This window comes from Fusarium mangiferae, assembly GCF_900044065.1.
Source record: "Fusarium mangiferae strain MRC7560 genome assembly, contig: FMAN_scaffold007, whole genome shotgun sequence".
Classification (NCBI taxonomy): Eukaryota; Fungi; Ascomycota; class Sordariomycetes; order Hypocreales; family Nectriaceae; genus Fusarium; species Fusarium mangiferae.
Window position 1 is genome coordinate 1,782,340 of NW_024573927.1, and position 27,228 is coordinate 1,809,567.

General features: G+C 49.0%; 11 protein-coding genes and 1 non-coding gene across 12 annotated transcripts; 7 read left to right on the forward strand and 5 right to left on the reverse strand.

Moving 5' to 3' along the window:
- Nucleotides 1–1,247: 1,247 nt before the first annotated feature.
- FMAN_13773 (uncharacterized protein) lies at nucleotides 1,248–2,116 on the reverse strand (the record flags this gene model as incomplete). Its single annotated transcript, XM_041833282.1, has 5 exons — nucleotides 1,248–1,535; nucleotides 1,585–1,676; nucleotides 1,732–1,750; nucleotides 1,802–1,861; nucleotides 1,913–2,116. 5 exons carry the CDS (start codon nucleotides 2,114–2,116, stop codon nucleotides 1,248–1,250), a joined length of 663 nt encoding a protein of 220 aa, XP_041683662.1.
- Nucleotides 2,117–3,758: 1,642 nt separating this feature from the next.
- On the forward strand, nucleotides 3,759–7,013 carry FMAN_13774 (uncharacterized protein; the record flags this gene model as incomplete). The annotated part of the gene is made up of 3 exons (XM_041833283.1): nucleotides 3,759–4,356; nucleotides 4,406–5,807; nucleotides 5,864–7,013. 3 exons carry the CDS (start codon nucleotides 3,759–3,761, stop codon nucleotides 7,011–7,013), a joined length of 3,150 nt encoding a protein of 1,049 aa, XP_041683663.1.
- A 319-nt stretch (nucleotides 7,014–7,332) lies between these two features.
- tRNA lies at nucleotides 7,333–7,430 on the forward strand. The gene is given in 2 exon segments: nucleotides 7,333–7,369; nucleotides 7,389–7,430. It is a non-coding gene; the product is annotated as a tRNA-Leu (tRNA).
- Nucleotides 7,431–7,519: 89 nt separating this feature from the next.
- Nucleotides 7,520–8,305, reverse strand: FMAN_13775 (uncharacterized protein; the record flags this gene model as incomplete). The annotated part of the gene is made up of 1 exon (XM_041833284.1): nucleotides 7,520–8,305. The coding sequence occupies one exon, from the start codon at nucleotides 8,303–8,305 to the stop codon at nucleotides 7,520–7,522; it is 786 nt and encodes a 261-aa protein (XP_041683664.1).
- A 1,435-nt stretch (nucleotides 8,306–9,740) lies between these two features.
- Nucleotides 9,741–11,786, forward strand: FMAN_13776 (galactose oxidase precursor; the record flags this gene model as incomplete). Its single annotated transcript, XM_041833287.1, has 1 exon — nucleotides 9,741–11,786. One exon carries the CDS (start codon nucleotides 9,741–9,743, stop codon nucleotides 11,784–11,786), a length of 2,046 nt encoding a protein of 681 aa, XP_041683665.1.
- Nucleotides 11,787–12,646: 860 nt separating this feature from the next.
- Nucleotides 12,647–13,507, forward strand: FMAN_13777 (uncharacterized protein; the record flags this gene model as incomplete). Its single annotated transcript, XM_041833288.1, has 1 exon — nucleotides 12,647–13,507. One exon carries the CDS (start codon nucleotides 12,647–12,649, stop codon nucleotides 13,505–13,507), a length of 861 nt encoding a protein of 286 aa, XP_041683666.1.
- A 2,058-nt stretch (nucleotides 13,508–15,565) lies between these two features.
- On the forward strand, nucleotides 15,566–16,849 carry FMAN_13778 (uncharacterized protein; the record flags this gene model as incomplete). Its single annotated transcript, XM_041833289.1, has 4 exons — nucleotides 15,566–15,706; nucleotides 15,755–15,791; nucleotides 15,842–16,307; nucleotides 16,354–16,849. 4 exons carry the CDS (start codon nucleotides 15,566–15,568, stop codon nucleotides 16,847–16,849), a joined length of 1,140 nt encoding a protein of 379 aa, XP_041683667.1.
- Nucleotides 16,850–17,311: 462 nt separating this feature from the next.
- FMAN_16140 (uncharacterized protein) lies at nucleotides 17,312–18,166 on the reverse strand (the record flags this gene model as incomplete). Its single annotated transcript, XM_041833290.1, has 1 exon — nucleotides 17,312–18,166. The coding sequence occupies one exon, from the start codon at nucleotides 18,164–18,166 to the stop codon at nucleotides 17,312–17,314; it is 855 nt and encodes a 284-aa protein (XP_041683668.1).
- Nucleotides 18,167–18,962: 796 nt separating this feature from the next.
- On the forward strand, nucleotides 18,963–19,574 carry FMAN_13779 (uncharacterized protein; the record flags this gene model as incomplete). The annotated part of the gene is made up of 1 exon (XM_041833291.1): nucleotides 18,963–19,574. The coding sequence occupies one exon, from the start codon at nucleotides 18,963–18,965 to the stop codon at nucleotides 19,572–19,574; it is 612 nt and encodes a 203-aa protein (XP_041683669.1).
- A 589-nt stretch (nucleotides 19,575–20,163) lies between these two features.
- Nucleotides 20,164–24,270, forward strand: FMAN_13780 (uncharacterized protein; the record flags this gene model as incomplete). The annotated part of the gene is made up of 1 exon (XM_041833292.1): nucleotides 20,164–24,270. One exon carries the CDS (start codon nucleotides 20,164–20,166, stop codon nucleotides 24,268–24,270), a length of 4,107 nt encoding a protein of 1,368 aa, XP_041683670.1.
- Nucleotides 24,271–24,482: 212 nt separating this feature from the next.
- Nucleotides 24,483–25,514, reverse strand: FMAN_13781 (uncharacterized protein; the record flags this gene model as incomplete). Its single annotated transcript, XM_041833293.1, has 1 exon — nucleotides 24,483–25,514. The coding sequence occupies one exon, from the start codon at nucleotides 25,512–25,514 to the stop codon at nucleotides 24,483–24,485; it is 1,032 nt and encodes a 343-aa protein (XP_041683671.1).
- Nucleotides 25,515–26,055: 541 nt separating this feature from the next.
- Nucleotides 26,056–26,945, reverse strand: FMAN_13782 (uncharacterized protein; the record flags this gene model as incomplete). The annotated part of the gene is made up of 2 exons (XM_041833294.1): nucleotides 26,056–26,391; nucleotides 26,439–26,945. 2 exons carry the CDS (start codon nucleotides 26,943–26,945, stop codon nucleotides 26,056–26,058), a joined length of 843 nt encoding a protein of 280 aa, XP_041683672.1.
- Nucleotides 26,946–27,228: the final 283 nt, after the last annotated feature.

A 27,228-nucleotide genomic window follows, 5' to 3' on the forward strand; every position in this document is an offset into this window, starting at 1 on the left:
ACGTAGGACCAACACATTTCGATTGTAGCCTCGGGCGGCTCTATATATGAAAAAGGATCCATGTGTCCCGGAAGAGTGGCATCTCCCGCACAATAAGGGCCAGGGCCTCACGCTTCCCTCGGACTGCGGCGACAGATAGCAGAGTTCTTAGGGATGAGTTACTGGTTTTTAGTCAACTCTTTGTGTTAACTGCATGAATTCCTACAAATAATAGAGCTCCTGTAAATTCCTCATTCTTTGTATACCCTTAGAAACATCCCTTGTAAAAACTATCGATTGGGCTACTAGGAAACCCTGCGGAATGGGTGCTCGGCCTTTTCTGTATCCCGAAGAGCATCAGTCGAAGGATTCTATCCTTGTACTTCTCATACAGTTGTTTTCATCAAGAGTCATTGTATGTTGGCTGCAAGCAAAATCCTTCGTCTTCTGCGTCTTCCAGTTGGTCATTGATCTTCGATTTGTGCCGAATTGCCGCCTGGACAACGATATCGATGATCATATCTGTCGACAATCCAGAAGACGTTGCATCCCATATCGCCTCTTCTTGTTAGTTTGATGAATCGACTGGTCTGGTCCTGAGGAGTCCCCAAAGCTCCTTGCTCTTGCGTAAGCTGGTACTTTTGGATGATGGCTGGCATTGTGCATGATGGATCAGACTTCTCGCCGTGTTGGTCGTATTGAAGATTAGAAACTTAGCAGTTCAAGGAGCCAATATCATTAATACCGTCTACTAGTCGCGTTATAGATCTCAAGACCGTTTTCCCGGCCTCAAAGTCGGTTATAATCAGGTCAGTGAAGTGCTTCCACGGAACCATTAGACAAGCAGTAGTTCACTTCGCCGGCAATTCGGACTACGACAGAAGAGAGGCCATGAGTGGATTAAAACAAGCTTGTTTACTCGGCCACTGGTTAATGCTGTCTAAATATAACCATAAACAAGATAAGCTCATTGTCCCAAAGTAAGTCTCCTGAGGTCTTAGGCTACAGTGCCATTGGTTCCAAATTGATACAATTGTCTGGAGACGAAACGCCTTTATGCTTCGGCGATGTAAGAAGTACCAAGTAATTACAACTACCAGTACGCCCTGCATGTATTTCGTTTGCTGCGACTGTCATTTTTTTAACATAATTACTTATGGCATCAACTTCTCTGATAACTTCTTCCTGGGCCTTTACTCTTTCGACTATTGATGGCCCATCGAAACCCTATCATTGCTTGATTCCCCATATTCAGCAGACTGTGTTCCCTATAGCTCACGGTCAGCTTGCTTCTCTTTCTCCTTCTCTGCTTTCTCCAGGCTCTCCAAATCCCACATCATGGACACTGGAGTAACAATAAGCTTTGGCCCGCATTCTATTTCGTAGTCAAATCCCTTGGTTGGTCCAACGAGTAGATGGCCATTCCAAACCCAAGTGTCAGTCAGATCCAGACATTCAGTGCTTTGAAGCGCTGCCCCCTCTTTCTTGACTTGACGTTCGATTGCCCGTTCTACCTCAATTTGTTCAATGACTGTATCGCAGTGACCATCATCAGTCTGCCCAAGTTTAGCTTTCTGACAGTCAGTTGGACAGAGATGGACAAACCTCATACTGGTAGTAGATCTCTTTATTTGGGCCGGCATACCCACTGAAGTGTCCGCATTCTGCCAGACCGAGGGTATGCTTTATTTCGAAAGCTAAGTACTCAGCTTATATCCGCAGCCAAGTCACGGGTTATCTGCTCGAACTTACTCCAGCGAAGCCATATTATCTTTGGTGCGAACGTCAGAACCATTGTTCCAGATTAGAGAGACTTCTTTACCTTTAATCCCTCGTTAAACTCATGAGACGGCGCAATAGCATCCCATGCACGTTCATATATCTAAAGCTCAGTCAATACTTTGTTAATATACAGAAATCCGGTATTACTAACAGATTTCCGTTTCTCGGGCACCGTATTCTCCGGTTCGCCATGCTGCAGCTGTTCCAGTGCTTGAAGCAACTCAAGATGCATCTCCTGGTTCACAGCACTTGGCCGGGGGTCATTAGCCGAACCTGTCGCCTCTAAGATAGGCTCCAAGCAAATAGAGGTTGGCAAAGACGTTAAGAAAAGTAAGATCATAAGCTTTGGATGCATCTTTGTTGATGTATGTAATCAGATTCGTGACTAGGAGAAGGAGAGGCACGATATACCCGGCAGCTGCCCGGTTGAATCTATCGATAGTGCCGGAGTCGAAAGAAATGTTTGGTGACATCACAATATGTCAGGTGGTATTCCAAGGGTTTTGTGGCTGGATTAGCGGTATTTTGTTGATGAAAGTCGAAGAAATGGGCGAAAGGTACTCGTGATATGACATGTGCAAACGGGGCTATGCCAGGCGATATGTGCCGGATATCCGGCAGTGGAGACCTTGTTTGGTTGGAAACGCGTTGTCACTTACGAGGTCCATGAATATTCGAACCAACATGCTCGAAAATGAACAGTCCATTGGTCGATAGTGCAGTATCTCTCCATCTCGGAAGTTCGGCAACTTTAATGTGAAACGCGGCCACATAATCACATATCGGCCTTATCTTATCGCAAGCGATCGCTGTTTTCTTATTTATATAATTAGAAAGGTAACGTTTTGAGTAAATACCTACATATTTCAGATGCAAACTGATTTCCAGTGGTAAATACCGTTTGCAGCCAAGCAATCATTTCTTTGCATTCTGTAGCCCGACCAATTATGGAGTAGTTGCTTAGCTGTTGTTGATCTCTGGCACCTAGTTCTCACAAAATCACGCCAGGTGTTCGACAGCTATTGGGGGGTTCTTTATTCTATTGTACCTGGCGCAGACAATATGGTAAAGATATGTGCCTAGACTCTACCATACCTTTGAAAATGCAATGCTGTAGATATTAGAAACGGCTGCTGTATCTGGGTAATATTCAGCGATACACTTCAACGAAGGACTAACTTGACATCTGACACCAACGCCAAGGACACTTCAGCCCTAATAGTGGACCGCATCTCTAGACTGTGATATAGGGGGTAGAAGCCTGCTTGTCTTCCTAATAATAGATTTGGATATGCAAACATGTCCTCTAGTTTGCCAGTCTAGAGGCCCCCAACCATACCGAGAGAAGTAGGGAGGCTCACTGGCGTAACCAATGGAATAACATGCTTTTAAGAAATACTGCACGTTATCACTTATAAGTATCTTAAGTTATGTACAAACTTGCTGGCATGTTTCATCGCTTCAGTGGGTAGGGTTAATACTTCATATCAGCCTAACCCGAGTACACTCCCAGACTTGGGTCGGATTTCATTACTCTTGTTTGTCTACTACTCAATTACACCTAATTTAAACGTCTTCTAACTATAGCTAAGCTATTTTATCCCATCACTGCCCCCATGAGGTCGGACGTGGAGGGAGCGTAACAATTTTCTTATGCCTCGGATAGTCAGCCAAGCCCTCCAAGTCTTGCCCCGCTCCGGCTCCGACATCCCCGGACTGTTACCCTCTAACCCCAATACGATCTGGTGCATTCAGGCTGTTCCACTAAACAAGACAAGATCAACACCAATCGAGCCATGTACCCGCACCTATCATGGATTCTAGTGGAGTCCTCTCTTCCCCGAGAGTCAATCCGAAGCACGTGTTGAGTAAGGACCAAGTTGTATCACGATGCGGGGGCTGTGCTATCGCGGAGGAAGAATTACAAGATAAAAGTCCAATCTTTCCTGAGACTTAGTCTTTCGATCTATTTCAGTCACCTTTCTTTCATCGTCAAAATGGGAGACAGCATTCAGCACGAGCCAAAGGGCATCACTCTCCAAGAGGATCCCTCCCGCCCGGACTACATCAACGAAGCTGTCTTTAGGAGAAACACTCTCCCAACCCGTTCGTATCATATTCCTGATACCTCAATCTCACTGAACGGAACATGGGACTTTTCTCTCGCTGGCACAGTTCTTGAAGCACCTGAACCAGGTGCAAAAGATGTCGCTTACGGTCAGATCCAGGTCCCTGGCCATTGGCAGCTTCAAGGCCACGGAAAGCCCTGGTACACCAACGTTCAGTATCCTATTCCTGTCTGCCCGCCATATGTTCCTACTGAGAATCCTACGGGAACTTATCGTCGAGAATTTCATGTCCCGGCGGGTTGGGCTGCGGATTCTCAGCTGAGATTGCGCTTTGACGGCGTTGATAGCGCTTATCATATTTGGGTGAACGGCACCCTGATCGGATACGCTCAAGGTTCAAGAAATCCTTCTGAATTTGACGTTTCTTCGTTTGTCAACCGCGATGGCCCAAATGAGCTCTTTGTGAGGGTTTATCAATGGTCTGATGCGACATACATCGAAGATCAAGACCAATGGTGGCTGTCAGGTTAGTAGCGCCCAAAACCAACAACTTCACCGATAACTAATCCTTTCAGGCATCTTCCGAGATGTGTATCTCATTTCCTTCCCAGCTGCCAGAATCGATGATTTCTTTCTCACGCCACATCTTGACGCTGATTACAAGAACGCCCGTCTAAGCGCATCTGTTGATGTCTCTGCTCAAAAGGGCGTCATTGTCGAGCTCACAGTCTCTGAGCTTGCAAAGAACGGAGGAGCTGTCATTGGGTCTACTGAGACCTCTTTCAATGGACAGTCAAAAGCTACTCTCAGCCTTGATGTCAAGGATCCAAAGAAATGGACAGCGGAGACTCCATACCTGTATTCAGCAGAGATAACTCTCAAGTCTGAAGACAAACAGACTGTTCTTCACAAAGTCCAGCAACGCGTTGGTTTCAGGACGGTCGAGCTAAAGGATGGCCTGATGAAGGTCAATGGTAAACGCATTCGCCTCCGAGGTGTCAACCGTCACGAACATCACCCTCTTCTCGGCCGCTCTGTTCCTCTGGAATTCGCCAAGCGTGATCTTCTCATTATGAAGAAGCACAACATCAACGCTCTTCGTTGCGCCCACCAGCCTCATGACCCTCGCGTTCTTGATCTCTGCGACGAGTATGGTCTCTGGGTCATGGCGGAGGCTGACCTCGAGTGCCACGGCTTCTACGATGCTGTTGCTAGACCTCTTGACATTCCTGAGTCAATGGACTACGGCGAGCGGAAGAAGCTTGCTTTCGGAAAGGCTGCTGAGTTCACCTCCAACAACCCCAAGTGGAAGGACGCTTACCTTGACCGTATCCGGGCTGTTCTTAACCGAGATAAGAATCACGCCAGTGTTATCATGTGGAGTTTTGGTAACGAGGCTTTCTACGGTGACAACCACAGAGAGATGTTCAAGTATGCTACAGAAGCTGATCCCTCAAGACTTATTCACTATGAGGGTGATATGGAGGCCGAGACGACACACATGTATAGTTATATGTATCCCACGGTTGATCGCTTGATCAAGTACGCCGAAGAAGAGGGTGTCAAGGACGGCAAGTACGATAAGCCCATCGTTCTCTGCGAGTATGGACATGCTATGGGTAACGGACCCGGTTGGTTAGAAGACTACGAGCAAGCCTTCCGCGACTATCCTCGTCTTCAAGGTGGTTTCATCTGGGAGTGGGCAAACCACGGTCTGTGGAAGGATGACCACGAGGGAGCAGGCTATTACGCTTACGGCGGTGACTTTGGAGATACACCTAACGACGGGACCTTCGTCATGGATGGTCTTCTGAACAGTCAGCATGAGCCTACACCTGGTCTAACAGAATTCAAGAAGGTTATCCAACCTGTTGGGTTCTCTTTCAAGGATGGAGAGCTGAAGATTGAGAACTGGCATGACTTTGCTGGTCTGGACCACCTGACTGCATCTTACAAGGTGGAGCAGTTCGGTCAAGAGTGAGTATATTTCCATCCAAGTAACTTCAAACTGGAGGACGCTAACAATGAAATAGGTCAACACTGATCCACTCCGGGTCATTCGACATCCCTGAGGTTCCAGCTGGCGAGACACGTTCTGTATCTCTTCCAGTCGACGCCAAGCGATACAACAAAGATAGCGAGGTTTATCTGACAGTGACACTATCCCTCAAGCACTCCACAGCTTGGGCACCCGCTGGCCACGAGATTGCTTGGTATCAGCAGCAGCTCCAAGCTCCCCAGACTGATGCCAAGGCTGCTCTCGCCGCAAGCAACACTCTTACTTCTAAGCTGTCTGTGACTGAGAAGGGCGCTACTGTATCAGTCGTTGGCAAGAACTTTGAGTTTGCCTTTGATCGCGCTTATGGTGCTCTGAAAAGCTGGGTCTCAAACAACGTAACTATCCTTACCTTCGACCCCAAGACCCAGGCTGCAATCATCCCATCGTTCTGGCGCCCCAAGACCGACAACGACGTCCCTGGAGCCGTTCCCTACTGGGAGCGATTTGGCGTTGAGCAACTACAATCTCAACTTCGATCCTTCTCCGTTGACGCCTCCAGCACAGACAAGGTGGTTGTGAAGTCACATACCTTCATCACTCCTCCAGTTCTGTTCTGGGGATGGGACTGTGAGATCGAGTATACAGTTTACCTCACTGGAGCCCTCAGTGTCAACGTCACACGCCTATCACCAACAGGTTCTTTCCCAGAGCACGTCCCCAGAATTGGCCTCAACCTCTATGGTAGTAAGACCCTCGAGCATGTCAAGTGGCTCGGCCGCGGACCTGGAGAAAGCTATCCCGACAAGAAGGATTCCCAACGCGTTGGGATCTGGAACGCCGAGTCTGTTTCTGAGCTCCAGACTCCTTACGACGTTCCTCAAGAGAATGGTAACAGAGAAGACACGCGGTGGGTTTCCCTTCGGGACTCCAAGTCTCCTAGCATCGGACTACGTGCGACACGATTGGATGGAAAGAATTTCAGCTTCCTGGCATCGCATCATAGGGATACAACTATTCATGAGGCTAGACATCCTCCTGACTTAAAGGAGGATGATGCGGTGTTTATCAGACTGGATAGTAAGGTTGCTGGTGTTGGATCGGGTGCTTGTGGACCCGCTGTTCGTGAAGACCTCATGGTTAAGACTGAGGAGACAACTTTTGGATTCTTATTGGAGCCGCTATGAACAAGATTGATAGATTTTATGAGTAAATGATAAGATACAGAAATTCGAGATAGATGTTGCTACGACATTGCCCTTGTGTTGTGTCTTGTGTCGATTATCTGAAGCTCTACCAGCTTGCCCGCTTCAAAGTCCCCTATGCATTCAAATCCCATCAAGTCTTCGCACAAATATGAGAATGACCTTCATATGGTCTCCCAGCATTTCTCTTGGCAATAAAGTCGGCATTTGGTAGCTTGAGGTTCTTCCATATCTTCATGATGAATTAAACATTAACTCTTGGTGCTTATTGACGAGCATTAAATCCACCCGAATCATCATCGCTAACTTGGCCGAGTGGTTAAGGCGCTGTGTTTAGGTTCTTATCAGAAACCAAACCCGCAGTGGGAAACCGCGGAGGTTCGAACCCTCCAGTTAGCATAACAAGCGATTCATTTTTTGCTTTTTAAAACGACGATTTTATATTTACTCTATTTATTTGACAGTCGTGGCTGAATGCACGCATAGAGTTACATGTACCACGACGCGACTCTCCAAAGTCCCCACGTGGCGCCGAAAAGGGCAACCCAAGACAAAAGCCCCTTCGCGATGAATACATATTTCACGATCTGGAAGGTCTTTTTCTCATTCAATCGAGGAAAAGGTTCATTCGGAACGTCTTTGCCCAAGAATTTGCAAAGAGGCGCCCATCCGTCCTCTGCCTTGAACTGGAGAACCTCTCGATTCCTCTTCGTCGCCTCCGCCAGCACGTCCTCGTTATACATGTTATACATTTCCGCCGAGAAAATATTAGCTGAACCATACTTCTCCTTGCACAACTTGATGCTCTCCATGTTGAGTGTATACCACATTCGGTCAGAAGACCAGAGCAGACCAACCCAGTAGAACCAAGGACTGAAGAAGAACCAGAAGCTCTCCTCAGCACTCTTGGCCCAGACTTCAGGGTCAGGTCTTTGGTTGAGCACAATCTTGGCATCTGGATATGCGTCCATCATGTCTGGTGTGAAGTACACGACGGGAAGATCGCAGATGGAACGATGGCCGTGAATGAGTTGCTTGACCATCTTTTGTCGAACTTCGGGATTCTTCTCGCGCAGCGCGGCGATGAAGAGGCGTAAACGCGAAGGATGGGGGAGGACCTCTGCCATGTGCATGCATGGTCCGCAGCCTAGCTTCTCAAAAGCCGCCTGCATTGATGATGTGGCAGCGCGAGGGAGCCCAGCCCCGATGACAAGGAGAGGCACCTCCTCAGAGTTTGGGTCACCCAGGCCACGAGAATCCGTAAGGAAGCGCATCGCCACAGCTAGCGACAAAAAAGGGTCGGATAGATTAAATTGCAGTAAGTCAGAAAGTCCTTGATCCTGCGAGATTGGGGAGCAGTCGGTTTTTAAGCTCACATAATATTGAAGCATAGAAATAGTGCTGACGCCAAGCGGCGTAGCGAATCTCTTGTCAGATTCTTGCTGACTTTGCATCAGCATACGGATCCTTGAATGGATTTGCCTGCTTATGATAATTATTTAGCCTTGAATTGTTTCTGTAGAGCATCGGGGCTTTCCATTTCGAGTATCGCGAGACTCGAGTTGTCAAAGTGGATGGTTTCTAATTGCAAAGACATGCTAGGCACTTCCAGTCCAAATAGCCCGGCTCACGTAGCCTGAATTTATTGTCGCAGTCTTACAGGTTATGTAAACGGCCTACGATGCAATGGCAACCAATCACGGGAACAACAAAAGGTCCTTGGCTGCGGATGCTGCAGTTCATATATTCTGGCACTTGTCGTAAGCTTCATCTCTAGAGGATCGTCACATGTGCAGTCTCCAACTTTAGACTATCGTCACTCCTGTCATCTGACGGTTCTTTGTCATGCTCTACCTCGGCTGTCAAGCGAACTGGGAAATCACGGCATCCAAGCTCCAGCTTGATAGCTTAGTGTTAAAAAGTACCGAACTTTTTGAAGCCACAATCGATAGTCCAACAGCTAAGAGTAACAATTACATCATGCAAATACTGCTAGCTACATGCTAAACTAGAGAGATCGGTTCTTGACTGTCGATTCAAGATGGCTATTTATTTTCACAGTCTCTTGTCATAACTGTCGTAGCAATTTCTCCAGAGTCTCACATTTGCATGACGCTGATATGCAACAAGTCAGGGGAAATGGCCGTTGTGGCTTGAACTAATTAAACATCGTGGAGCCAAAATCTCATCCGTCGATCTTCCCGTCGAGTTTTAGTCTTGTTTTCTCTTACCACTCTAACTCAATAGGTTGAAGTTTATGCGCTCAGACGCTGTGCAGCATTTGACCTGACCTGAAACAAAACAGGCCCAGGTGGGCCTCATTCTGTTGTGTAACCAACCTGTAAGCCAATACGAGGAGACCCTTTTCTTTTCTTAGTATACTTTGAACTTTGCTGGCCAATTGAAGGACTGGCTTCGTAAACCCGATATTGAATGTAGTTGCCTCGATCCGCCCAGCTGAACTGAACCATGTGAGCTGAAAGCACGGTACGGTAGGTGTGATGCCTGCGGTGCGATGGATCTACCGGCTCGGCTGTGCGTCTGATGTCAGTTCTGCTAGAACAAACTTGTACCAGAAGAGTAATCAATAAATAACATGATGTCCTTCGATCAAATTGCTGATGCTTCCAGTCCAGTCCATTCCATTCATCCACCTTTCTTCTTCTCCACACCTTACAATTATCGTTCTTTTCTATTCCTTTCGCTACAATGAAGTCCTTTTGGACACTTGCTTTGTATCTTGGGAGCGCTAGCGCTGTCGCTATCACCCAGCCGGCTTCAAAAGCTGAGACCCCCGAAGGATCCTTGCAATTCTTGAGTCTTAGAGCCTCAGCTCCCATCGGCACTGCTATCAATCGCGACAAATGGAAAGTCACCTGCGATAGCCAGCATGAGGGAGATGAGTGTTCCAAGGCCATTGATGGTGACAGCAACACCTTCTGGCATACTAATTGGGCCGCTGGAGGCACCAATGACCCAAAGCCTCCTCATACCATCACCATTGACATGGGCTCTTCTCAGAATGTGAACGGTTTGTCTGTTCTTCCTCGACAGGACGGTAGTGATCACGGCTGGATCGGCCGTCACAACGTCTTTCTCAGCACAGATGGGAAGAACTGGGGCGACGCTGTCGCGACTGGAACTTGGTTCGCTGACAACACTGAGAAATACTCTAACTTTGAGACCCGTCCTGCTCGTTACGTCCGTCTTGTCGCTGTCACTGAAGCAAACGACCAGCCTTGGACCAGTATCGCCGAGATCAACGTCTTCAAGGCAGCTTCTTATGCCAGCCCTCAACCCGGCCTTGGACGCTGGGGCCCGACACTGGACTTCCCTATTGTTCCAGTAGCTGCTGCTGTTGAGCCAACATCTGGAAAGGTTCTGGTTTGGTCCTCCTACCGCAACGATGCGTTCGGAGGCTCCCCTGGTGGCGTAACCTTGACCTCGACTTGGGATCCTTCTACGGGTGTGATTTCTCAACGCACAGTGACTGTCACCAAGCACGATATGTTTTGCCCTGGTATCTCTATGGATGGAAACGGGCAGGTTGTTGTCACTGGTGGAAATAACGCTGAGAAAACAAGTCTCTATGACTCCTCTAGTGATAGCTGGATCCCAGGCCCTGATATGAAGGTAGCCCGTGGATACCAGTCATCAGCAACTCTATCGAATGGTCGCGTATTTACTATCGGCGGGTCATGGAGCGGTGGTATTTTTGAGAAGAATGGCGAAGTCTATGACCCATCTTCGAAAACATGGACGTCACTTCCTGGAGCTTTGGTTAAGCCAATGTTGACTGCCGATCAACAAGGCCTCTATCGTTCGGATAACCACGGATGGCTCTTCGGCTGGAAGAAGGGTTCTGTATTTCAAGCCGGACCTAGCACTGCTATGAACTGGTATTATACCAGTGGAAACGGCAATACAAAGTCAGCAGGCAAGCGCCAGTCTAGCCGCGGCACTGATCCAGATGCTATGTGCGGAAACGCTGTTATGTATGATGCAGTCAAAGGAAAGATCCTTACATTTGGCGGTTCCCCAAGCTATCAAGACTCTGATGCCACGACCAACGCTCACATCATAACAATCGGCGAGCCCGGAAGCACACCCAAGACAGTATTTGCTAGTAATGGCCTGTATTACCCACGAACCTTTCACACTTCTGTCATTCTCCCCGACGGAAACGTATTCATCACTGGTGGTCAACAGCGTGGCATTCCTTTCGCCGACTCCACTCCCCAGCTTACACCAGAGCTCTATGTCCCCAACGATGACACTTTCTACAAACAGCAACCAAACTCCATCGTCCGAGTCTACCACAGTATTTCCTTATTACTTCCCGACGGCAGAGTTTTCAATGGTGGTGGTGGTCTTTGCGGCGATTGCGACACCAACCATTTCGATGCCCAGATCTATACACCAAACAATCTGTACGATTCTAGTGGAAAACTTGCAACACGTCCCAAGATCACCAAAGTCTCTGCTAAGAGTGTCAAGGTCGGTGGCAAGATCACAATCTCGACAGATATCAGCATCAAGCAGGCTTCGTTGATCCGATACGGTACATCAACACATACAGTAAACACTGACCAGCGTCGTATTCCTTTGAGTCTGAGAAGGGCTGGAAGTGGGAACAGCTATTCGTTCCAGGTTCCAAGCGACTCTGGTATTGCTTTGCCTGGGTACTGGATGTTGTTCGTTATCAACTCGGCAGGTGTACCAAGTGTTGCGAGTACTCTTGTCGTTACACAGTAAAGTGTCGTTCAATCTCATTTCTCGGTGTATTTCTGTTATTCTATTTTCTTTTTACATCTTTTGGCATAGGGATTGCATTTAATCTTTTAACTTCATTTTTCTGCATCTTACCCAAAGGCGCCTTTTATCTCAATCCAACATCTCTTATACCTCATTTAGTGACATTTGTTTAGCTTCACTGTAATTGTCAGAAAAAACATTTTTAACCAGGATTGAATGATTGTTCTTCCAACTAATCTATCTTCATCTTTTCGTTGGTCATATCCAGATACCAGCAAGTTCTTATCTGACGGGCAGCTTGAAGCTTCGTCATCATTTTGCGTTGCACTCCAATCATCAGAAAGCAATAGAAACCCTGTCGAAAGATGCCAACGTAAAACTTTCCACTAGTCGAGACACTTATACTTAAGAATCTAGATATATCTAGGTGTAAATTTAAATTAGACAGAGCTGAATATTTGAGCTGAAAATGCTGTCAAAGATTAGTGCTGGATTACCCTAGACTTGAATGAGAGCTCAAGATAATATTTTGTACAGAGATTTCCAATAATATCAAATGTCTTACCGCAATCGGTAGTGATTCTTTCACGGCAGAAACTAGTATCGCTGTGTCGTAATGCCAATAAATGTTGATTGACTTGGATCGTTTCGCAGCGCTCGATGACGACAATGACATCATCACCACCATATCCATCGCTCAACCCGAACTGCATTTTCATCCTAGCAAATCTTGGAGCGACATGATTTGCGTGAAACACGTTCAAAGACTACACCCAGTAACACTTTACGCGTTCAGACAAAACTGCAGACATTTCTCTACGCAGCACCACCTACAACGAAGGTCATCGGAGCCTGTCAAGATGAGTTGGATGGACAGCTGGAGTCGACCCTCCAAATCACAAGCAACACCAGCACCCTTCTACTTGTTACCCGGAGGCGAAGCGACTCCGTATTGCCATTCATGCGGCAGAGTGATTAGCACGAGACGAACTACTGCGACAGCAAATACCAATACGCCAGCCAAGTACTGCTCGAGCCGATGTCGCACACAGAAGCCCGGAAAGCTGGACCGTGAGCTGGAGAAAGCCTTTGTCAAATTATTGACGGCCGAAGAGAGCACCGCAGATGAGGTAAAGAAGCAGGCAAAAGGTGGCAAGCATAAGAAAGGGAAGAACAGCAAAGGCGACAATCGGATCTTGGTGCCCTGCAGCGCAGCAGAGGAACTGGTCTTTGGACCGAACCGAACGTCAATGGAGGGAGATATTGAAGAACATCACAGCGACGAGGAGGACGCGGATGGAAGCGAACAAACGCAAGCGCAAGCGCCATCGGAGCCGCGATCATCAGAAGATATGGATCTCTCAGGCAACATCAAAGACGACAATCGCATCGACGGCGACGTTCTCGCCCGCATGTCAGTCCGCAGCGGAACTCGCATCCGCCCACCTCAATCCGTCTCCGAAGTCAACGGCAGTGTCGGCGGCGAAAAAGGCCGAGCAGAGCGAATCCACGAAACAGACGCGATGCTCGAGAAGCGAAGACAGGGCCAGAAACGCGCGAAGGAACGGGAAATGACAAAGTGCGCCGCCCGACGCGGTGTTATTTTTGGGTTCACTGTCAGCGACGAAGGCGAGAAGCGTCTCTGTGAGGCAGTGATGGCAGGGAAAATCGTGGAACCGAGCTTTGCAAAGGGGGATTGGGCGATAAGATGGAGAGAATGAGATTGCTCGGACTGTGGGCTCATGTATCAGATATGGTTCGGGCCGACAGGAGTCAATAAAGATGCTGATTGTGTCTGATTGACAATGTTCATGACGCGCTTGCGATAGGGATCGACGCCCTTATCACGGTCCAAGCGTTGATGACAAGACGCTCTAGAGCGAAGAGGGAAAGGATACTGACCATTTGTAACACCGGTTCATTGATTCACCAACTAATCTGCTGAGTAACGAATATGAGTGGTTTGACTGGTAGATCAAGCATCGTCTTGACTTCATTTTCGACAGACGAGTTTCTGGATGCAGACGTGGAACATGCCAAGCAACACTTACGACATGGTCCACTACGGACGAGGGGAAGTGGAAGTGTCCCCATCTCCATCGTTATCTTTCTATGGGTCTGGGGTTCTACTCCGCTGAAATCTGTCATCTGTGCCCTTGCTCCGCTGGAATCTATCATGTGCAAGTAACCTCGCCTCGCATGCTTTACCATTTTCAATACATTGGAGAAACTATCATGTCATAAATATTCCAGAAACTAGGAAGATCATCTTTTGGTCAAATTTGACAGGACGATAAACGAGAGTCTAGAATCATTTTTCATCTGTTTGGTCCAGGGGAAGTGGGACGATAATCCAGGTTCCCCAATCTCATGCTGCAGGGTTCAGCTTTCAGCGCTCTAGGCGATGCAAAGGTTGGTGCTACACAACTCAATCTATGGAGTAAACTTGGCATGCTCAGCTCGAAGCGACTGTAACGCTGTTATGCAAGGTCAATCATTAGCCTGATTCCTACAGGGCTGGAATGCAACCCAGAGTCTCAATAGTCGTGAGCAGTGCAGTTCATAGTGCCATACCGCGGAGAGAGCGAGAGCGATGGCGTGCGTTAGCCGGAAATAAATCATGACATTACAACAGAAAACGGTCAAGATCACAAAAAAGATAAGACAGAGGCTGTTGGTTAATGCCTGTCCAGGGTACGCACTAACTCCAGAAGCAGTAGGTGGTAAAGCCTAGGGATCAGCCACTGGTCCCAGCGCGCTAAATATTGACGCACTACAAGCAGACGTGGCGCCACGATGGATGATAGGGCGTGGTGCAGTGATGGTGATAGGTGAGATGCTGTTTCAGCGCGTCGGATTAAATTTCACAGAGTTTCTGCTAGAACAACCGAAAAATCGGGACCGACCTTACGGGCCGGGTTGGTCAGATGCCCCTGTACATCACTGGCTTACCAGTCTAGCCAGTGTCGAAGCTGAGGCCATCTTGTTCTCCAAGGGCGGGTTGAGTGATTTTCCTCTCCAGAGCTTCCTTTTCTAGAATAATCCTCGTATGAGCAATCAACGGCGTCGTTATCCCACCTGCTGAAATGGTCAGTGAGACGCCGATTATGAAGCTGTTGATCAATGCGACAGCTATCGACGCCATTTTTCTGATTCTGGAAGGTCTGCAGTGAATTCATCAACCAGTCATGTTCTAAAGGGCCGAGTATCCGACAAACAATTATCGTCTCCCATTCGTTTGCCAGTCTGCTCAGTTAGCCTAACTCAATTAACGTCACGTCATTGATGATCGTCAAGGGGAATATTCCCTAAACAGACATAATCACTCAGGGACCCAGAGATGATCAGCCCTGCCAACATCCCCCCCGGACGATTTCCGCCGGTCCACTGTCCTGTAGTTAACGCTAGACTTGGTCCAGTCAGTCACACAATGGCACTCCGGTTAGCATACCCGCCGAGAAAGCTGGTGGTGTAGCCAACGAGTCAGTTGTTCTGGAAGCCAAGTCCAGTCCCCTTTTACCCCAGAGCCTCAGCCAACGCCTTTCTCTCCCCGGATTAGACCCATACAGATAAGCGTCAAGGATCCTCACCAGCCAAGGCACCATGTGGAAAGGGACATTCTTCAAATGCAGATCACTCCCACGGACATCCGTGCCTGGCGTGTGTGTGTACTCCTCCTGCACCTTGCGTTGCTTTTCTTAACTTAACTAAAACAAAAGTTCGTCCAAAGTTCTGTTTAGTTTTGACAAGCCTGCGGGAGCGCAGGATCATAGCCCGTCATGAGCCTCAAGTCGGATATCATCAGTGCCATGGTCATCACGTGGGTATCGGCCTTGCTGGCGCTGATTGCGCGTGTCTTTGCGAGGCGCATGACAAAGGTTCCCTGGTGGTATGATGACTACTTGTGTGTCGGTGCCTTTGTAAGTATCGTTTGTGAAGCCTTTGGGGATGTTGCTTAATGTTTGTAGGTTGTTGGTATTGGATACAATGTTGTGATGATATACTGTGAGACTACCCTTTGCTCTGATGATATGAACAGAGGCTGACTGATGTAGGGGCCTTGACATGGTACCTTGGCACAACTATTCCCGACTCCGTCAGTGATGAACGATACGAAGAGATCAACCTCCACGCGCGACTGATGCAGTTCCTCATCTCCCTCACCTACTCATACTCGATCGGTCTATCAAAGCTGTCTATTCTTCTCTTCTACTGGCGTATCTTCAAACAATCAGCTATTCGAATCCCAATCCAGGTTATGCTTGGCATCAGCGGCGCCTGGCTCATCCTCCGTACATTCATGGTCATCTTCCATTGCATACCAGTTCAAGCTTACTGGGACAAGTCGATTGAGAACGCTGTCTGCAAGATCAACGACTCACAATTCTTCTTTGCGACATGTCTTACTCACTTTATTCTGGATGTTGTGATCTTGGCGCTTCCAGTGATTGAAGTGTTTAAGTTGCGACTTCGTCTGGGACAAAAGATTGCCATCACTGCCCTGTTTGCCCTGGGTTTCATGTAAGTTTTCCACCATCATGTCACAGTATTATACTAACAAAGAAAGTGTTTGTCTTGCATCCGTCTTCGTCATCGTCACCGCCCTCCAATATGATCCCGCATCAAGACAAATGCCCCGCGACGTCGCCACAAACGACATGTGGGGAGGTGTCGAGATCAACGTGGCCATCGTCTCCGGATGCTTCCCTCTCCTCCGCCCAATCTTCACCAAGATTCTTCCCAAGAGATTCCTCAGCTCTGCTGGAAGTAGCCACCCCATCAGCCGCACTACTCATGGTATCCGTCTCACTACCATCAACCGTACCAACAAGGACAAAGAAGAAGACGAGACAAGCTCCACTCATCAACTTGCAGACCCCGAACAAGGGATCCATGGAGAGTTTGAGATTGTCGATGGAAAGGAGGGACCTCGGACTTTCATCTCAAGTCGAACTACTGAGTCGCTTCATTCGAGGGAGCAGGATATGGCGGGGATTTATGTGCGGAATGATGTCGTTCAGGAGGTTGAGGAGTCGAATCATACATACGCGATGAAGAGATGAGAATCGCCTTTTATTAATACTGTTTCTTATAATCATTATACCCATATACGTGTACATATAGACATACAGAAATGTCATTTCATGTGCGATTTGTTAGCTGCTGGATCTATTCCCTGCCCGGCTAGACGTGCGTGCGTCGCTGTGATTGCGAGTAAACAGGCCCATCATGTGGTTTACTTCGAAAATCTTGGAAAGTTTAGAAGATTTTAGTGAACCTTTACTAAACTTATGTAAGTCAGTTGATAGACCTTACAGCTGATGGTTCACATCACGCGCCTCACACACGTTATGTAAGTCCTTAGTGTTCTTTATGACCCTTTACTAAGTTTATATAGGTTCTTAGTACTTTTGATAAGATGGGCTTTCTCTTCTGAGGGGAGAGATTTTTTATAAAGTGAATAAAAGTCGCGAGACCAGTCTATTAATGCCCAGCTTCAACCCTACGATACTTTCCACTCCTGCCTATTGCCTAGGATAAGGTACTGATTTACTCTGCCTCTTGCTGCTCTGCCACACCCTAACATTAACTCCTTGTGCCCTTAGCTTTCGCAGCTGAACGACGGTATGCGAAAGTGCAACATGCATCTGTTGAACCCAACTCGGCAAACCATCTAGACATGTACCCCCTTGCTCCACCTCGGGCAAAAGCCGGCGGAGTGCATACCTGGAATCCGCAAACTGAGGGACGCGCACGTAGAAATTCGAGATTTGGGGCTTCGGATACCGGTTATCGTTGATGAAGTCGACGATCGAGTCGATTGCTGCACAAAACGCATGCACACATACTTCGGCGCGCCGGCCATTGTCGGATTCGAATTCTCCGCCACGGTTGAATTCTCTGAATGGATTTCGGGCGGAAAACGTGACATTCCATCCATAGCTCCACTTGGTGTAAGTTTGCACTTCGACCAGCACGATAAGCTTGGTTGCTGTTGAACGAGTCTTGTGGTCACGGAGTAGCGTCAGGCCAGTCTGAGGCATGGGTACTTGCAACTTGATCCCACGATTGAAGCCGTGTTCAATTCGATATGCATATTCGCTGAAAATGTATGTGGGACCGTAGTCGTTCGCCGTGGCAGCTGCTGCATCTTCGACTGCGGTCGTGGCATCGGACGGCGGTGTGATATTTTGACTTGACGAATTATTTGTAACAGAAGTAGCGGGTGGCAATGCATCTAAAGGCATCAGGGCGAGCTCTCCGAATATCTCGCCGTCGGCGTATAGTTCCGGGGTCCATAATTTATTAGCTTGATAAAGCGCGAAGGCCTCGTGGTAGAAGCCTTCGTAGATATTGACGTATGGAACAATAGACGACATGTCGTGATGATAAAGTTTGATGTGATTGCAATAGCGGTGCTTGAAAAGAATAGAAGCTCTTGATTCTTGATTCTTGATTCTTGATTCTTGATTCTTGATTCTTGATTCTTGATGAGATGTTGTTTAAAGAAGAGAAGTATTCGTCTCATCGCCTCGGCAGGTGACTCGAATAACAAACGCCAAAGCGGAAGGCAGTGACGATGTCGAAAGGGCAAGTGCAACATCGACGGCAAGTGAGGCAGCCGTCGAGCCTGCCTTCTCTCTCCCACCGGAGGCAGTTGAGACCATTGAAGGAAGGTTTGGAGTTGGGACAGACCAAAGATGATAATGTGTTCTACCACCTACTACGATTTCAAAAGCTTCGGCGAACTTGCTGATGAGCATGTCCCATCTGTGAGTACTTCAAGCTTCGTCTAAGAGTATAGTCTAAACTTATTCCATAACACACAAGAGTTTAGGCATAACTTAGACTAAGATAGGACCTTTGGTCCGACAGATAGTGCACCAAGATGAGATGAACACGAAAGGCTCCGGTCTGCTGCCCTTCAGTCATTATATAAATTACCTGTGATACTCGAAACTGCCGCGTGGGATGCATGAAACGTCTGGTAAATCTCACAATACCAGATCAGAGTTGCGACAACACAGTCATTCACTCAGAAGCTGCATTCAGTCGTTAATCACAGACCACCACGTACATGTGTATTGAATCAGTGAAAATGGTTTCCTATATAAAGTCCTCAGGCCCGGTCACTGGACTCAAGCATGGCGCATGTTCCTCAACTGCAATCCGAAAATGTCTGACTTCCGCACACGCATACCTTGCAGAGAGATCACGTCTCTTAGTAAGCTCTACAATGTACTGACGAACGAATATGGAAACATGTACTATAAGTTGGAGACGGAAAAGAACGAGCAAGGCGAGCTCTTCTGGGTGGTTGGTGTCTCGAGCCATTTTGCGCGTGATGTGCGAGAACTTTTGATCACGAAGGGGGTTCTTCGACAGCGTACGAGACCACGGGGATTTGCGGCAATAAACGGACCAGAACGTCATGGAGAGTCATTGCCTGAAGTGATTGATCTCACTGGGAATGATTCAGACGAAGAGACTCCTCAGGCTCTCAAGAGTCGGAACACGACCAGCACCCCACGGAATCTGCCTCCTGGACCACGTCAATATCTTCCTGAGACCGAAAAAGCAAAAGCCCACATTGACAAGTCAATAGCGAATAAACGAGATGGCCCTGAGAAAACACAACAAAACACTGTTACACAAACCCCAAATCACCATGGCCGAGCTGAACAAGGACCAATCGCAACATGCAACAGTGCGGTTGGCCAAAGAGACCGTTCGACTGGGAGAATCCCAATTTCTATGCTACTCGGGGACGCTAACCCTCAAGCTTGATTTATGTCTGGAGATCAGCCATCTTACCGCGGCATTTACGGCGAATTTGACCATCCGGACGAAATTGGAGGTTTGGGGATGCAATGTTTGGTGCTTGTTTGTATCACTGGATATTCTATGTAGCTCACAGTGAGCCTTTAAACCGCGCATTTCTTGTGTAACACGGAAACGCGATAGAAAGAACTGATAGAGCAATTGATACCCTTCTATTTAGGCATCACCTGAGTGTTGGCGATACCTTGTTTTGACCCGACAGGTTAAGCATAATTTTGCTTGATGCGGCTGGCACTTTTTAGAGTAACCATAGCGAGGGTGGGCTGTTACAAAAATAACACTCAAGCGCCACTAAGCGTAGGCCTTTGGGCTCACAAGGCGTTCTTTGGTGGTATTTTGTGCCTCGTGAATGTGAGACTAATGCTTCAGCTGAATGCGTGGACCGGTCTGGACTCTCCCCGTGAGGAGCCATATTTAACTGTGATCTGTCCCATCAAAAAAGCCAAGCTTGGCGATTCTATGAATAAATTGAGAAAGTGTCTGTAGTAGCGTGATAAGAGTTATCGAAGCGCTTTTTGAGGATTGTGATATCAAGATGGCGAGTGGCCCGCCCTACAACGGTTACCAGGTGCCGCCTGGGCCGGGAGTGCCTAACCAAGGTCCCCCACCACCAACACAGCAGTACGCTCAATCCCCTCACCTTCAACAATACTCTTCACCTCCGCCTCATCAATATGTTCATGGCCAGCAACCGAATTATCAATCGCCTCATCCAGGCAACGCGCAGCAGGCCTACCAAACCCCGCAGCCGCCTCCAGCACAGTATGCGCAGTCACCGCAAGGCGTGCCTCAGCAGTACACACCAGCCCAGCAGCACCATTATCAGTCACCTCCTCCGCCGGGCCACTACCAAGTGAACCAGCCCGCGCAATCACCCCAGGCTCAGCATGCTCAATCGCCGCAAGGTCAATATTCTCAGCAACAGACGCCGGGCACGCAGCCCAGCTACCAGACAACGACCTACGGTGTCGCGGCCCCACCAACACCTGCCCAGCACCAGCAGCAGTACCAGCAACAAGCCGCTCAATTTGCAACTCGACCCTCTACTCAAGCCCAGCTGCAATCAACTGCTCAATCCTTGTTCAAATCAGGAAAGGGAATTCTTGGAAATCTTGCCAGCAACATCAAGTCAAAGTACCCCGCTTCCGCACCTTCCGGTGCCCCCGCAAGCTCTGGGACCTCATACACTGGCGAGGCGCCGAAGCCGACATACAATCCTGCCCAGCATCCTACGCAAACGCCTTTGAGCCCAACAAACTCATTCCCGCAAGGGTATGGCCAAACTCCGCCCCAGCAGCCTTATGCCAATCAGGCACCGCCGACACCGCAGCAGAGCGTCCCGCCTGCTACTCCAGGCTACCCTCCGTCTCAGCACCAAGCAGGGCCAGCGACATCGCCATCTCAACAACCAAGTGCGCCTGGTCAACCACCTCACCTGAGCTGGCAAGAGCGCTTGGAGGCTGCTCAACATCCCAGTGCGGGATTCCAGCCTTCGCAGGCGAATGTTCACCCAAGCGTACAGGGCACGGTGTCCCAGCCGCTGGTTCAATCACCACCCGGTGTCTCGCCATATCCCCAGCCCGTTTTGCACCATCAGCAGTCAAATCCGTATCAGACTACACCTGCGCCGCCTGCTCATCAATCTTTTCCACAAGGAGCGGGCCCTGCCGCCTCACCTGGGTACGGCCAGAACCCTCCTCAAGCACTTTCGCCGCATCAACAGCACCAGAGTGCTCCTCCTCAGCTTCAACAACAGGGATCATGGGCACAACATGGCAATGTAAGTACTTCGTACAATCCGACATTGTCATCGCCTCCGCCTCCACCACAGACAGCTCCTCAATCCGACCCCCCAGTTGGTCCTCCCAGCCATGGCTCTCCTGCTCTACAGCAACAGCCACAGTATCACCAGCAAACTGGTACAACCAATCCTCAAGACCCAACAGTGACCCAACAAGCTGGTCAAGTATCGCCGTATCAAGCTGTACCAGCTAGTGCTACGTACAACACGCAACAGGTCATCCCACCTCAGCAGCTCTATCAGAGCCCCCCTCCCCAAGGGTACCCGCAACAGCAGGTGCCTGCTCCTTACGACCCGATGGCCGCTTCGAGGGTGTCACCGACCACGCATACAGTGCCTGCCCCGCTAGTTCAGAGTGCTCCCATGAGCCATCCACAAGGTCCTCCTGCAACGCAGTCACCTCACCAGCAACACCAGAGCCCACCAGCGCAGCAGATCGTTAGTCCAGCGGCAGCAACTCAACATGAGCAGGCACATTTTCAGGGCGTTTCTGTACCACAGGGACAGTATTATACACTGAACCAGGCGCAAGTCTCTCAGACTGGAGGTCCACCTGGCCAACCGATTGCCCCCCCAGGCCAGGCTCACAGCTACCCGCTTCCACCACCTCTGCAACGACCGCAGCATGATGTAAACCCTGTCGCTGCCTCAGCGCCAAACCAGTTCCAACCGTACAGTCCACCAGTCGAACAGCATGCTCCACCGTCACAATACTTGCAACATCACGAAGGCCCAGCTACCATCCCTCCGACTTCTCAGCATTACACGTTGCCTCCTAATCTTCCGCCTCCAGCTGGCGCGATCAACCAGGGACAACCAACCCCCCCGCCGGCAGTACCGGGTCAACAGTTCCAGCCGTACCAGCCTGTTCCCGAGGCGCCAAACTCCCAGCCGCCACCGGCGAATACGAACTATGGACACAGCCAACCCGCTGCTTATGGCTACCAACAAGATCCCGTGGCTTCTCTGTCTGCTCAAATGAGCAATCTGAACGTCCTAAATAGTGGCCACCCTCCAACAGCATCCAATACTGACCGGGCCGCACGACAAGATGGGCCCCGGGGACCGCCTCCCTGCCAAGCTACTGGTATGTCCAGCGACGTTCTCCCATACTGTCCCGAAGACAGAACCGTAAGCTACTCGCTTGATTGGTATCGTTTTATTGCTGTGCCACAGTATCTCATTTGCACGAGGTGCTATACCGACTATGTTCAGAGCACTCATCTCGCTGGTCACTTCGAGAGGTACCATTCGCCTGAGGGCACAGAATCCAAGTGCGGCTTCTGGTCTCCTCGCGCACGAGAGGTACTCTGGCCACAGGCTCTCCAGAACAACGACGTCAGACCTCTACAGGCATGGATGGAGAAGAGCCTGACCCTCAAGCCATGTAAGGGCAGGGTATGGACGACTGGTGCGGACGGGGTCAAGTGGTGGGGTCTGGTCAACGACGAGATTGATGGATTCATATCGTGCGATGCCTGCTACGAGGATCACGTCGTGGGCACTGCCTTTGAATCTCGCTTCCAACCTTACCGCCAGCAAGGACAAGATGAAAAGTGGATGTGTGATTTGTGCATACCTTACATCGCCAAAACAGCAGTCAAGATGGCAAAGCAAAATCACTGGAACGGCTTTGTCGAGGCCGCAAAGGTCCGAGTTCAACTTCCACTGTGTGAAGGTAGAGATGAAGAGTCCAACAGTGGGCATTGGATGCTACCGCGTCGCAAGATCAAGGACATGACTATCTGCGAGGCATGTTATCTGGATAAACTTGCACTAACGCCATTCGGCAATGAATTCGAACGTCACATCCGTGCAGAAGGTTTTGATGCCTTCGTCGAGTCGATTGGTCAGAGATGGAAGTGCAAGCTCACTGATACAGCTGTTAGCATGAGTATCGCACTCGAAGCAGCCATCTACCGCCGAGACTTCGATGTTTTCTGGAATGCCGCCAATGCGATCGCGGATCTTGTCCCATGCACAATTCACGGCATCGTGCGAGGCAATTGGTGGACTGTTGTTGGAGGATGCGCCGACTATGATGTCTGTGAGGCTTGTTATAAGGGAATCGTGGAGACGTCTGGCCTCGAGAAATTCTTCGAGCCTGCCCAGCGTGACCAGACTGTCGACATCATTTGCAACTTTTGTCCTGGTACTCCGCGATGGGGAAGTTTCATCACCAAGTTCGCTGAAGCCCTTGACAAAGGTGTTTTCAGTCTCTACTCTGACTACATCAAGAAATGGGCTGGAGTGCCGCCATGTCCAGGGATCAAGAACAGAGGGAAGAGTAAATGGTGGGGACACCCGGAAGCTCTGGCCTGTCAGGACTGCTGGTTGAATTTTGTGGCCGATACCCCCTTGGGAGATTCCGTTCCCGTCAAGGAGGTTTACGACGAACGTACCTTGATATGTCAGCTATGGTCTCCAAGAATGCGCAACATGTGGCTCGCAGCTTGTGCCGCCGGGTCTCCTGGATCACCCGAGTCACAGAAGGCCCTGGATGAGTTCAAGGCATTCGGATCAAGGCGTGTGCAAGTGTACAACGCGACCGTACCCCATATCGAGATGATACAACAGATGCAGATGATGAAGCAGATGCAAGCTATGCAGCAGGGGCAACTGAGCTTGATGTACCAAGGTATGAATGGCATGGCAGCTATTAGTGGTACTACGGATGGGTACCTGCATGGTAATAGTTCTGTTGGGTACTATGAGACTGAGCATGGGGTGACGGCGGCGAATATGATGAACAACATGCATGCTGGGATGGCGGACGCGAATAAGATGAGCGATTGGCAAACGATAATGCAGCTGCAAGCCACTTGGATGGAGGTTGAGTAGTCTAGTTCTTGAAAGTGGGAAGCTTTGTCTCGAGATAGGTTTGTATGATGATGAAATTCATTCGGTTGTGCTATTCTGCTCTCATATGTTGATGTATCTGAATCCCATCCCATTGCTGGCAAGACTCTACCTGTAGTCCCGATGCAGGTCCCAGATGCCCCAACCTCTTTGTTTTCGCCTCTCTGTATCTAACGCCTGAAAATGGCCTTTATTCATGCCCTCACAGGTAATCCCACCTGCAGATACCCGAATCCTCCCTCCATCGTGTCCGCCGGTGCAATGAGCTTCTTCAGAAGAGCAATCGCCTCATTTCCACCACGTCCATCAGAAGTCCTCTCATCCTCCCAGTACTGGTACAGCTGCCACCACCAGCAATGGGTAACCCCATCAAGGCCCTTATACCCAGCGACTCCATCTAACCCAACACGCTTCGCCCAAGGCTTGTCGACGATATAGTGCAGGCAGATAACTTCCTCGTCACGCCAAATGTTAGGATGCCAATATCGCATTGTCTTGATAGCGTTATACTGCCATCCAAGTGCATACCACTTATTCTCAAAGAAGAATGCCAGAAAGTCCTGATCTGGAAACATGAACGACGAAAGCAGCGGCGTCGTGTTGAACACGTGCAGCATCCTATCCCAGAGCCCCTCAGAAGGATGAAAGATGAACATTCCACCATTGAGAAGCTTGTGAGGTGAGGGTGACGTCTCAGTGGGTTGCAGAGGCTCCTCAAGCGCTGTGGGATGCTGAAGCGGCGTGTAAGCACAATTCTCGGCCCTCCAATCCTCAGGCGCCCAAGAGTCCGAATCAAGATTACAGACACAAACGTGATTCGCTGCGATCCAATCATCAGGCAAATGCGTTTCAACCCTGAACACAACATCCATGTTATCCAGCACCGCCATGTCCGCGTCAAGGTAACAGACAGCATCATACTCAAACAGCTCGAAAACACGAAGCTTCGTCCATGTGTCCGCAAACCGCTCAGCGATAAGAGTCATCTTCACGCCTTCGGGTGGGAGAAGATGCTCGCACTCGCGCAAAATCATGTTACATTTTGGCGCCTCAAGCTCAAGAACGCGCTTCGCATCTTTGGGGAGATTGGGCGTGTAGAGCACGACGAGAGGGTAGATTGAGGCGTTGCGCTGGAGGGTGTAGGCGAGGATGATGACGCCGGGGAGGTACGAGTCGCGGGTGATGAGGGTTGCATAGGCATTGCGCCTGGCTGCGTTGTCTGCCATTTTTGTCGTGTTGCAGGAAATTGTGGTATTAGGGGGGGAAGAAGAGGTTGAGTGTCGTTGGCTGGATGAATAGGGCGGGAGAAAGAGGGGTTGAGATTCGTGCACGTCATGACCTAAATATGTGAAGTCATTATTTAGTATTATTTTATCCCTTGCTTTATTCACGCTTGTTTAGGTTCCGTGTCGGAAAGTGCGTGTTAGAGTGCGAAAAAGCAAATATGAGCTGAATGCTGTGTTACCTGGAGAAAGTATCGGTGAGGCTTTGTTGAAGCCACGACGTTGGTCCCGAAGGTGAGACATGAGATTATCGAGATTGTGCCTGAAAGGAATCTGAGTCAATGACGCGTATAAGCAAACATTGATCTATGAGAAGCTAAGAACTCGTTTATCTCTAAGATCAACAAAGAAGAGATGAGCCAGATCTCGAGATCTAAAGTTCAGGTTAAGATTCAGTGTAACATCCACCCTATCACATCCTTGCACTGCGACCCAACACCTGAAACTTCGCACCAATTTCATCACAAACCGAGTTGCACTGCATTCAATAATTATCCACCGCTTGCACAATTGCACCCGCAGCGCCCTCGTCCAGAGCATCCAGTGCCTTCATATCCTTGTCATCCAAATCAAACCCGAAGACATCTGCATTAGCTTTGATGCGCTCGGGCGTATCGCTCTTTGGAAGCGGAACCCAGTTCTTCTGGAGACAGTACCGGATTAATACTTGGCTAGGAGAGACATTGTGCTTTGAGGCAATGCTTTTGAGGGTTTTGTCATCGGCCTTTTGGTTGCGAACGAGAGGAGCGTAGGCTTCTACTACGATGTTGTTCTTTTCGCAGTATTTCACAGCGTCTCTCTGCTGCGCCCAGGGATGTAGCTGATATACCTGTTAGTATTTATGCTACGCATTATTTGGCAACGTACCTCGATCTGATTGACGTGAGGAGGCCAAACTTTGGCGAATTGCTTCAGCTCTTCGATGTGCTTGATACCAAAGTTGCTCACGCCGATGCTCTTGGCCTTTCCCTCCTCATACAGCCTCTCCAGGGCCTGCCACATCTCCTTTCTCTTCGCAGCGCCGCTATTGGGACTGTGAATGAGGAAAAGGTCGACGTAACCGCTCTCAGGATCAAGCTTGTCAATGCTCTCAATGCATTTCGCGTAGCTTGCGTCCACGGAGCCAGCAGCCTCGAGGATCTTGGTAGTCAAGAAAACATCTTTCCGATCGACGTTTGACTTTTGAACGGCTTGTCCAACCTCTGTTTCATTGGCGTAGTACTGCGCCGTGTCGATGTGGCGATACCCAACGTCAAGTGCAGTGAGGCATGACTTGGTGCAAACTTCGGGTGGGGATAGGTACACGCCGAAGCCAAGCTGGGGAATTTGAACGGAATTCGCCAGAGGCAGGGTATCAGATTGTGAGCGCTCCATGGCAAAGACAAACAAAAATAATTATTTAATGAGATATACTAAAGTTTGTTGTTTTTGGACAAGAGGGGTAGACTGTGTTTTGCTGCTGTGTAACTTGTGCGGAGCGCGTAGAGATCCAGTCATAACTCGTCAGTTGAGTCGATGACGTTGTCGATACTCCTCTTTTTTGCTGTCTTGTAAAAGCGAATCCATGATGCCACATGATAAACATTCTAGATGGGGAGATATTAATTAATGAATTATCAGAAGATACCAGAAAATGAGTTATGAATCTAATTCTGTT